This window comes from Zalophus californianus, chromosome 10 (assembly GCF_009762305.2).
Source record: "Zalophus californianus isolate mZalCal1 chromosome 10, mZalCal1.pri.v2, whole genome shotgun sequence".
In the NCBI taxonomy this organism is placed as follows: Eukaryota; Metazoa; Chordata; class Mammalia; order Carnivora; family Otariidae; genus Zalophus; species Zalophus californianus.
Genome location: NC_045604.1, coordinates 691,443 through 702,981, shown reverse-complemented (window position 1 = coordinate 702,981; position 11,539 = coordinate 691,443). Strand labels below are relative to the sequence as shown.

The 11,539-nt window shown below is 52.8% G+C and overlaps 1 protein-coding gene across 1 annotated transcript in view; it reads right to left on the bottom strand.

The window, feature by feature from the left end:
* Positions 1 to 7,446: 7,446 nt before the first annotated feature.
* The window catches only part of IL6R (interleukin 6 receptor), a 46,049-nt gene continuing 41,956 nt past the window's right edge, over positions 7,447 to 11,539 (bottom strand). The window contains exon 10 of the mRNA XM_027612005.2: positions 7,447 to 10,758. Within this exon, the coding sequence (XP_027467806.2) occupies positions 10,512 to 10,758 (247 nt within the window). The 3' untranslated portion in view covers positions 7,447 to 10,511. The remainder of the gene's footprint in view (positions 10,759 to 11,539) is intronic.

The window sequence follows — 11,539 nt, the reverse complement described above, 5'->3', positions numbered from 1 at the left end:
TCCAGCACACCCTTTTTTAAAAAATGCTCTGCCCCGGCTCGCTAGATGAATTTATTTAGTTGCTTCATTTCAGGCCTCTAGGACATTTCTATTTACTTTGCTACCATAGCGGTTTCTGTCAGGATGGATTTCAACCAGGGGAGTTGTACATTTAAATAAGTAGGAATAAGGTAGTGCAGCAGTGTTACTATGTGTAATAAAGGAAAATACTGAGGGGCACCTGGGTGGCTTGGTCGGTTGCATTGGACTCTTAATTTCAGCTCAGGTCCTGATCTCAGGATGGTGAGATCGAGCTCAGTGGGGAGTCTGCTGGAGCTCCTCCCTCCCTCGCCCTTTGCCCCTCCCCCACTCATGCTCTCTCTAAAATAAAATTTTTTTAAAGGAAAATACAGATATGCCTACTTTCTTTTGGGGTGTCCTTTTAAGTCATCCAGAATTACTTCCTCAAGCATTTATAAAAAGAACCTTTATTCTTTGCTCAGTCGTTATTCATTTATTGGCCTCTGCCGTCAGATGGGGAGGCGGGCAGAAGTTTTTGGGACAGGTGGGGAAATAGTCCTAATGTGTTAATTGGATTATTTAACTGCTCTGACCCTGTTAATGGCCATTGTTAGTGAGTAAATGTTCATACTTGATTCAGAAGAACTGAGCATCTGAGATACTCTTTGAACAAGGGTGGCCTTTCTGTTCCATTAAAATGTGATTTTTCAGTCGAAGGTAATGCCTCATTTTTCCACCAGTCTAGGGGGGAAACGAAGATGTCGGCATTCCGTCTCCCCGCTCACACCCTTGTAGTAGTTGGGAAAACTGCTGTGTTGCTTTCTCACAGAGGTTGGCTCCCTCCTGTTCCATAATCCGCACTATTTTGGCCTTTTGTCTCTTTAGAATGTCACTCTTTATTCTGGTCTCCGACTTGTGTGCCCCATTAACTTGTGCTTGGAGACACTGGGCCTCACTTCACCCTCCTTGATCGCCGACCCTGCAGGAAGGACGAGACGGTGCGTCGCTGCCACCTGGTGGGGACAGAGTGAACCGCCCCGGGAATGCAGGCGGGCGGGGAGGGTTCCCAGGCGCTTCTGGTACAGCCCACGGCGGCAGCGTGGGGACAATGATGCGCGGCAGTTGCCATCCTGAAACCTGGCCTTTCCTGCGGAGCCTGATGTGCAGGCCCCTGGGCGGCGGGTCGTGCTGTCGTGTTTTAGTGAGCATGCCGGCAGCAGATCCTTGAGATCGTTTTGTCACGTTCCTAACCATTCAGTTATTTTGTTAGGGGCTTTAACATGTTAACTAATAGCTACGTCTAACTTTTGAAGCTATCTGAAGATTGTATGGGATGCCAGCGCCCGTCTGCAGTGCTCTGGTAAATTATATCCGAGAGGTCGTATGGAACTTCAGGATGCATGGCCCACAGCCAGTCTACCCCACGCGCCCCCCGAAGATGGCTGGCTCTGAGAGGTAACTTCAGATAAACGCCGTCCCAAGAAAACCAGTGTGCTCACTCCGATTCGTGTTGAGCACCCCTCCCTTTGCAAATGCTTCCGCTCTCCTGCGGCCGCTGCGCACCCAAGGAGGGACAAAACCACTGGACCCACCAGAGCTCGTCTCACACGGCTTCTTCCCTGTCGGACGTGGCCCCGGGAAGCTTCGCCCTCAGGTCCTTGGCGTCTTCTCGAGCGGAGAGCTGTTACCTTGGTCCTCGGTAGCCGCCTGCGTCCTGCGCTGAAGGTCGGCCTTCTTTCCTTTGTTATTCATACAGACGCCCCGTCCCACCCGTGGGAGTTGATGCTTTAGTCTGTCGTGAAGCTTGAAATCTATAATTTTTAAAACTTCTGCCAGGTGATTTTGATACCCAGCCACAGCTGAGCACCACCAATGGAAGCTACTATTTAGAAAAACGGAAAGGGCGCCTGGGTGGCTCCGGCGTTAAGCGTCCGCCTTCGGCTCAGGTCATGGTCCCAGGGTCCTGGGATCGAGCCCCGCCTCGGGCTCCCTGCTCCGCGGGAAGCCTGCTTCTCCCTCTCCCACCCCCCCCCCCCCCGGCTCGTGTTCCCTCTCTCGCTGTGTCTCTCTCTGTCAAATAAATAAACAAAATCTTTAAAAAAAAGAAAAACGCAAATACATTCATTTGAGGTTCTAGAAGCTTCTAGAAGGGTTAGGAATGTTCGACGCCCCCCCCCCCCCCCCCCCCCCCCCCCCGGCAACCAGAGCAACGGTTCTCGGAGTCCAGGTGGCGCACGTGTTTGTAAGATCCCAGGGTTCGGCGGCTGTCGTGTGTTGTCAGATCCCGACCCTGTGGAAGGTCGAGGTGTGAGCAATGAGGCTAGACCCTCACCACCACCTGTGCTGCTTAAACGGATGCTCCCATACAGCGTCTGTCTGCAATCCTCCTTAACCTCGTGAGCCAGGCAGCAGCCTCATTTTCGGATCAGGACGCTTGGAAGAGCCTAATACCTTGTCCTGGGTCCGTCATGGAGTGCGTGCCGGAGTGCAGACCACAGCCTCCTGCTCCTTCCCGGTGAAACCGGAGCCCTGTAGAATCCCCACGTGTGAAGAACACAATCAAACCAGTGGGACGAGGTTGTTAAACTAGCCACTTGGCTTTAGTTAACAAATGAAAGATAAAGTTTAAAAAACACACACACAGTAGCCAAGAAGTGGAAGCAAACCAAGTGCCCACAGACAGACGGAGAAAGCCAGAGGGCCGACCACACAGAAGGGAGCATCCGCCTCAAAGGAGGGAAATCCTGACACCTGCGACGGCGAGGATGAAGCTCGACGACGTTCTGCTGAGTGGAATGAGCCAGTCCCAGTCCCAAGAAAAATAGTGTAAGATTCCACTTCTATGAGAAACCCAGTCAAATTCACAGAAACAGGGTGGTGGGCACCAGGGCCTGGGGAGAGCGGGGAAATGGGGAGTTATTTAATGGCTCCGAGTTTTGGTTTTACAAGCTGAAATGTTCCAGAGGTTGTGTCCACAATAACGTAAATATACTTAACACCACTGAACTGTAGACTTAGAAATGTTCAGTGGAGGGGCGCCTGGGTGGCTCGGTCAGTTAAGCTTTCGGCTCAGGTTGTGATCTCGGGGTCCTGAGATTGAGTCCCGCATCGGGCTCCATGATCAGCGGGAGCCTGCTTCTCCCTCCGTCTGCTGCTCCCTACCCACCTGCTCCTGCTCTCTCTCCCTCCCTCTCTCTCTCTCAAATAAATAGAATCTTTTAAAAAAAAAAATGGCTCAATGGGAAATTTTGTTACGTGTCTTTTACCACAGGGGAAAAAAACCCCAAAACAATGCCAGTCTTAGACATCCAGAGACCAGTGCGCTCTCTCCCCATACGTGAGCCCCGTGCGCTCAGGCCAGGGAAGTAGAATCGGGTTGAGGTAAGGCATCCACCACCGGACAAACCCGTGCCGGGTCTGAGGGCCCATCCTTTCCCCAGTGTGGGAGTGTCCACCCCAGAACAGGGTGGTCTGAGTTCCTGATAATCCACATGCTATCAGCTGTCGAGGAGACGCACTCAGAAGCATGTGGATTATCACTTCCAAGATCCACAAGGAGCATCAGAATCTCCCCCACGTTGTGAATCATTGGAGTATGAGCCACTGCATCTTCTTGATTCAGGCTTAAAATGCCTTCTACGGGATATTATTTTAATGATTCAGATTGCCCTCTGATTTATGTTCATAAACAGGATTACTAGTTTAGATTAATTGAGGGAAAGATGCATTAGTGTGTGCATGTGAAAGCTAATTAGATTGTCAAGGTATCAACCAGTGTGTTGTCGACGAGTGAGAATCATGGTTTACATTGATGATAGTTAAGACTTGTTCAGGGGCACCCGGCTGGCTCAGCCGGTCATACATGCAACACCATCTCCAAGTTGTGAGTTTGAGCCCCATGTTGGGTGTGGAAATTACTTTAAAAAATAAAATCTTAAAAAAAGGGGGCACCTGGGTGGCTCAGTCGTTGCGCGTCTGCCTTCAGCTCAGGTCATGATCCCAGGGTCCTGGGTTCGAGCCCCGCATCGGGCTCCCTGCCTTGCAGGAAGCCTGCTTCTCCCTCTCCCACTCCCCCTGCTTGTGTTCCCTCTCTCGCTGTGTCTCTTTGTCAAATAAAAGAGACGTGTTTATATTCATTTTGGATTGTTTTAAATGGTATGTTTGCAAGTGAAACATTCTCCCCAAAGTCCTTGCATTTTTTTTTAAATGGAGAATGTCAAGGCTTTGGAAAGACGCACCTAAGCTCTGGGCAGCTTCCCACTGGCTATATCTCGCGGTCGGCTTTGTTTAACCTCTGGTCCCCACCTACTTCTCATACTTCTCAAGAAACAGTCTTCATAGACAGCACAGTGTGGCTGAGCTATGCCAAAACACAGGATTTAGTGAAAAGCTTTCTTTAATTGTAAAAACATACATGCTCATGAAAAATATTTAATATGCATCAAAAAGTCATCTATCTATGTAGTCTTCAGTGACTTCCTAACGTGACGTCCTTGCTTTTAGAATATCACAAAATTGCTCAACCCAGTGTGTGTACAAGGCAGCCCCCCAGCCCTCACCAGCAGCCCTGGGCAAGCCTGTGCCCGTGCAGCCACTCCCCACCCGGACCCGTCCACTGAACCCCACCACACACTGGCCATCCTCTCCTGGGGAGAGTTCGCTCCCAAACTCCGGTGGACAGCCAGCATCCCAAGGAAGGGTGGGTCACTGCAGTTCAGGAAACTTCCCTTGAAAGTCTCACCATCCAAAAAGAACCAGCATTCACAGCATAGTGACCATTACCTTCCAGAGAGAGTGGGCATAATGCACACGTGGAGCATTTCAAGGAAGTTCACCGAAGTGTATACCAAGGAAGCAGCAGGAGAAAATCAAACCATCCCCGCGGAGTTCAGAGAGCTGGTACAGATTGGGGGGAAGTGGTTCGATTCGGTTTCTGATCAAGGGTCATTACGAGTAAGGAACTAGCTGCTGCCCCTCCCCTCTACACCTCATCTTTTGGGGTTTGGCTGCCTCGGGGACAGGCCTTTGTGGGCTCCCGACTCCCCCAGGCTTGGCTTCTCAGCCCCCACTCACATGACAGGTGTGACAAACCAAATGGGGAATGGGGAGTGAGTGGGCCAGGCCCCCGCCTGCACGGGGGCTGGAGAGGACCATCCCGGTGGTCACCAGTGCCGAGGGGCCTGAGCCGCATGGCGAGGACAGCACTGCTCTTGGAGTCAGGCAGACCAGGTTTACGGCCAAGGTCAGCCTCCTACCTCAGTCTCGGACCCCTGCCCCCACCTCAGCTTCCTCACCTGTAAGCGAGCAGAGCACTCACCCCCAGCGCCGTTCAGATGAGAAAGAACATCCTGTTTGTGAAGCACGTGGTGGAGGGTCCACAAGTGGTAGCTATTATTATCAGCTAATTTTAATGGACCCTTTCCCTTTTCTACCAAAAAGGGGCTGTGGGCTCCAGGTGACCAGCAAGGCTGGTGGTGTCCCCCTTTACTGTCCAAGATTTTGTTTCCCAATTAACACCATACGTTGTCTCGGAATCCCATCTCCAGCCTAGTGGTCTGCGGCACAGGGACCCTCAACACCGGCTGTGCGGCTCCTGACCCTCAGACCTGTCCGTGGAAACGATCCGCCAAAGGATGCCACGTCCTCATGTGGGACGCCCCCAGCACCATCTCATCCCAGAAATGGCCACGGTCACCCCTGGGGTTCAGGAGCACCTTCCTCAGAGCCATCTGGGGGGGTTACTTAGCTTTCTGCGCCCACATCACACCTACTGAACAGGAGTCCCTGCTGACCCCCGCTATGCACCGGGGCGGGTTTGCGCCCTGCAGGGCGGGTGTATGCAGGCTGCCGTCCACCCCCCACTTCTCCCTTCTTCTCTTGCTGGCCATAGACTCCAGGGTGTCACGCTTACAACATTCAACATTTCAAAATCCCTATTGCACAGCACTTCAACTTAAAAAACAAAATAATGTGCAACTGTCTTCCCGATGAATTCCATTCTTTAGAAAATCCTAATGAAGCTTCCGTTTCGCAGTAAGCTACTTGTGAACACTGGCAGATGTATTAAGCAATTTGAAGTTAAATTAGAAGAACATTCTTAATTGAGTATTACATACATCCGCTACTAGTAGGAACGTCTCATGATTTTACTGAAAAAACTTAATTTTACCCACGTTTTGGATTGTCATCTAAAACTACTGGTATGAAATAAGACATGGCTAAGGTGTTGTCTCGTCTGGGTTGTGAGTGACAAGCAGGGACTTCCATAAGACACTAGGGATTGGTCAGCATCTAAAGGACAGTGCAGGGCTCAAGGTCACCGGCCATCACCACGTGCGCACAGGCCCCACAGCCGGCTGGCCCGGCCCCCACCGTGCCCAGGGGCCACCCCGAGCCCCAGCTGCCCCCGAGCACTGCCCAGCTGTGGCCAAAAGCTCGGCAGAAAGCTTCCTGCCTCTGGCCGGCACTTCTCTCCAACATGGAGAAAGCCCTGGTCTCCTTCTGCTTCGACAAAGAGGGAAGAAAGTGCTTTCCTCAGCGGCCGGCCCAGCAACTGGGTGCACTAGGCCGTCCCCTGTGAGGACCGCCCGCGGCTCTCCCGGGTCTGGCGGAAAGAGCATCGTGACCATGTCAGACCGACAGCAACGCTGTGCAGTGGGAGGTTCCTCCTTCCATTTCCTGTCCTGGTGCCCACTCCTGCACCCCTGCCCGGCCCACACAGCCTGGCCACCAGGGAGACATCTGATTCCTGTGGCACTTTCTGCAAGACGGGAACCGACCTCGAGGACACAGGGGGTCGGCAGGCCAGCGCCGTGGCTCCCGCGTGGCTCAGGCAGGGCCTCCGGCTTCCAGTCTGACGTACAGAATCTCTGGGCTCCCCAGCCTGGAGCCGTCTGACAACAACTCTTGTCCATAAGGCAGCCACATGATGGCTCTCCTCTGTTTGGAAGCCATGGGATGGCCGCGACTCGAGGTTTTCCTGCCAGAGACCCTTTCCAAGAGGGGACAGGTTGAGGCTGCCGATCAGGAGGGCAGGGTCACCTCTGTGATGTGGTTCACACCCCCTGTTCAATAAACAGTCTCCTGATGAATAGCTGCCCGCCCTCTTCCTTCCCCACACGCCCATCCCCCTGGCCGTGATGCTAAACGTGGCAGAAGCACCCACGCCCTTCCAGAAACCCCAGGACTCATTTTGGGAAACATTTTCATAATTAAAGTCTTTTGAGAAATTGCTATTGTTTCTGGAACCTACCTCTTTCTAGAGGTAACTCAATTGTGCCTTAGGGGAGGCCCACCCCAAACGGTCCTGCTTAGTTTTGAGCCCATGTTTCTCCAATCCTTCCCTCTTTAATTGGGCAAGTCTTTCCTCCAAACGGCCCGGGTGCCCAAAGCATAATTACATCTCCAGCATATTTTTAGAAATTATTTATTTCAAACATTTACGATTTTCACTTTAAATGGAAAATAGCTGATAAAAAGAAAAATACTGAAAAACATTATACTGACCCTTTGCCCCATATACAGACATCAGCCTTTGGTATTTGCTTTCAGGTAATTAGGTAAAAAAAAAACAAACAAAAAAAACAAAAATTAAAACTTATTTTTCTCCAAAAAAAAAAAAAAGCTGAGGTATTGTATTTAACAGGTGTGTGATCCCCATCCAAACATGGTGTCTCTGCTAATTCACAGCCTTGCTACGCACTGTTCCAGTCCTCTTTCTACAGCAGACCTTCATCTGAGCACATGTTCATAAAAACGACAGCGTTCTTTAATAATCAGTAAGGTTGTCATAGAAACTCCCCGGCTCTGCCACCAGGCCACACGGAGGACGCGATGCTGGAGTGCCGCAGGGGACACGTGGGGGACAGACGCCGAACCAGCTGGCCTGCCTCCCAACAACAGCCCCACTGCCGCCTGCCACGTGAGAAAGCCGGCGTGGCCTCTGAAGGGCCCCCCGTCGTCCCTGCTTCTCCAGATGAAGACCTGTTTCTCACCAACTCCACCTGAAACTGAAGGACAGACTCTTCCCCAAGTGGGTCAAACTTCAGTACCTCTGAGGAGGCAAGACAATCCTGAACGTTCTGCAGGAAGCCCAGAAACCATGACCAGGCCCAGCCTGCCCCACACGGCTCTGCTCACCACCAGGTGGGCTCCTGACACCTTATCAAGGTGCCCGCCCCTGGGCAAGGCCTCGTCAGAGCAAAGAGCTCTCTGGGTCACCGAAGGCTTTGCAGGTCCATTCAATGCTACCCCCTTGACATTTCAAAAAAGTTTTCATTAATGCTACAAGAATTACTGAGCACATTTAGACCTTGAACCAGCATATTTTCAGCTTTTCCCACCCAGCAAGGGGAGCTGTCCTCCCGGGTCTGGCTGTGCTACAGGTCAGGTAGGTAACATCTGTCGAGGAGGACAGGCAACAGGCACCCTGCAGGACCCAGGGGCGGTGACCACGGGAAGGGGCGCGCTCACCGCCCAGGGATTTGAGCACAGAGCTCAGCGGGTGCACAGAGGCTCCCGGAGCACAGCCTGCGACCCAGAGGAAAACGCTCTTCCTTCATTCTCTAGCTTATGTAGAAATAGAGGGGAAAAAACCCTCTCCAATACAAAAAAAAAAAAAAAAAAAAGGCAGTTTCATTACAATAATAATGAAAGCAATAACAGTTTGGAGATCAAAGCACGGCTCTCAGCAGCCAGACGCTGTCTGCTATCTGCCGGTCCATCTTCCACCATCTCAGCTCCAGTAAAACCCAACCTCGCCAAGAGGTAAAGACCTTTCTCATGCACATTCTTGTTTTGCATATTTCCCTTTAACAGCATTTTTGCTGTTCTCAAAGAAACTTTAGAGAAAAACAACAACAAAAAACACCCGCCTAACTTTGGTCAACTGAAGACTAGTTGCCTAGAGCAGCAACAGGGCCTGAGATTTACAGACTCAGGCAGCGTGGCCTGAACCTGGCAACCAGTAAGGAAACACGGTCATTTTCTTCCTCTCGCCACCTGTCTGGTGCTGGTGGTCATTTGTCTAAAAAAGCAAGCTACTAGAAAAATCTGTGGTCTGGTAAATGTTCAGCGGTGGTTACGAGGCTGCCTGTAACCACAGCTTCATTCTGGGACACCCCATGCTGCTCGAGGGCCCTTGTTTGGGTGACCACACGCATCCCTGAATCATCAAAGCCCGGACTCACCACGAGGGTGCTGGTGCGGCCACGCGGCTACAGTCAGTGGGTGCTCTGATCCTAGCTGAGCTGAATCAAATCGAGGAACTAAGAAGACCCCAAGGTGGGGGACTTTGTAGGGAGACCCCTCCCACAACCGAGGGCTCGGGGGTGGGGGCCGGACACCCTCTCCGCCGCCGCGGCCTGGCAGGGTGAACAGCTGCTTTCCCCCGGTTAAAGGAGAGACTATGTTCTCACTTTTTAAGACAAAAACAAGATGTAGAATGAAATCAGACTCTCTGCTCTAAAAGGAAAATTATCTTTTCTCCTCCTTTTTCACTTGACTCAGTTTTGTGCTAAACAAGGTTATTATGCTTTTTCCCCAAGTTATTCATATACTGACACTCAGCGAATACTGGCTCTCCCAGCCTCGAAGATAAAACAGCAGTTTTGGGGTTTTTTAAGAAAAACAAGTTAAAATACATTCCTGCCGGGTTCTTTGTCTTTTCACATAAACATTATCTTCCCTTGTTTCTCAGGCTCAGCTGAAAACAAAGTAGAAGAACAGCAGTTGCGACCCTCCCCCCCAAGGCAGAAGCCTGCCAGTCCTCCTCGTAAGGGGGGGAGGGGGGACAGGGAAGCTGGCTTCCAGAGTCCGGGTCCCCGGGCAGTGCCGCCCCTAGGGAGGACACGGAGGCCTGTCTCCTCACGACCCTCCCCTCTCTCCTCTGCTTCTCTCCTCCTGAAGTCCTGGGATCCAAAGAGGGAAGTCGAGCCAGTGCACCTGCTCTGGATTCAGCAAGTGCCTGGGATCGCCATTCACATTTAGCAAAATGCTAATGAGGAACTAATTACAATTCCATTTCAAACCACCAGGCCCTGAGATACTAGGCGACTCGCTGTGCTATTTTCAGGTATGGGGAAGAAAGGCAGGTGCTTCTCCCATCCTCAGGCCTGGAAAAGCTGAATTGCAAAGGCATTCTGGCTCCAAGAACTGAGGCTGGAAGGCGGAGCTGCTCGGCAGGCCAGGAGATGCCCGGGGAGTCTTGGCTGGAAATCGGTCCCATCTGGCGCAGGCTGCCACTCGCGCAGAGGAGTCTGGGTGCGTGGGTGGCCGGCGGCTCGTCCACCTGAGTGGCCAGCACGATGGTGACCTGCCTCCTCCGGGGGGTCGACCCCTTTAGGCACTTGGGAAAGGGTGGTTCCAAGACTCAACCACCTCTTCCTTCAGAACGGAGGCAGCAACCCTGTTTCGGGAAGTGAAGCACCTTCCATGAGGCCCCGGCAGCTGAGATGAGCTAGTTTGTGCTTCGTCACTCACGAGGCTCGGAGGGCCTGGCACCCCGCCCCCCACTATCTGGGGAAGAAGTAGTCTCTGTTGCTGATGTCGTAAGGGCTCTGTGGGCCCCTGGCATCCGGTCGGCCATGCCTCAAGGTGCTGTCAGACCCAAGGCTGCTGGGGGACACCGGCAGGGACATGAGGGGCACCAGCACCGGGGTGGGCTTGGGCCTCTCGGGGACCCGCTGTCCCAGCGAGTACGGCGGGTGCACACTCGCCTTGCCCTCCTTCAGCGTGTGCAGCTTCCACGTCTTCTTGAACCTTCACAGGGACAAAGACAAACCACACAGGTGCTTAGCTCCCCCGTGACAAGCCCAAGTGAAGAAGGGCAGCTCTCGGCTCAAAACGTGGAAAACCATTCATTCCATCACCAGGGGTTATGCAACACTCTTTCAGAAACACTCGGGGGGGCAGGTACGTATTGTTGGTCCCGTTGACAAATGGGGAAACTGAGGCCTGTGTGGCCATGAGCATCCCTTTATGGCACTAGGGACTTAATTGGTCCTGTTCCAGAGGCTGCCCACAGGTACACATCATGGGTCCCAAACCCATTTACTTAAAAAACAGAGGGTATTCTTTCTGTGTGGAAGGAAAATGGGCCTCCTGACTCTGGGTCAGGTGAAGGCGGGCGGGGGCAGGTAACTGGCCGCGGCACAGGGCTGCCCACTCCCTCAACAGCCCTGCCCCTCCTCTCGCTTCCAACCCCCCAGCACCTCTGGCGGGTCCTCACAGACCCCGCCGGGGGCACCACGCGGGTACAAGTGACTCATCTGGCAGGAAGGGGACGCTAAACAGGAAGGAGATAGACATCTCTCTGATCACAGCTCCCCTCGCCCGCTCAGCAATGGGCCCACAGCCAGGGCTCAGGAACCGAGAAAAGTCGCTCGGCTGACCAGAGACACGAGCCGGTGATAGTCGTCTCCAGAGCCGCGTCGGGGCCCCTGGACCCCGTCCCTGGCCCCCCACTGTCGCCCACCGACCCCAGAGTGGGGCCACATGCCTCCCTCGGGCCCACCTCACATCAGCCGCTCCAGGAAGGGCC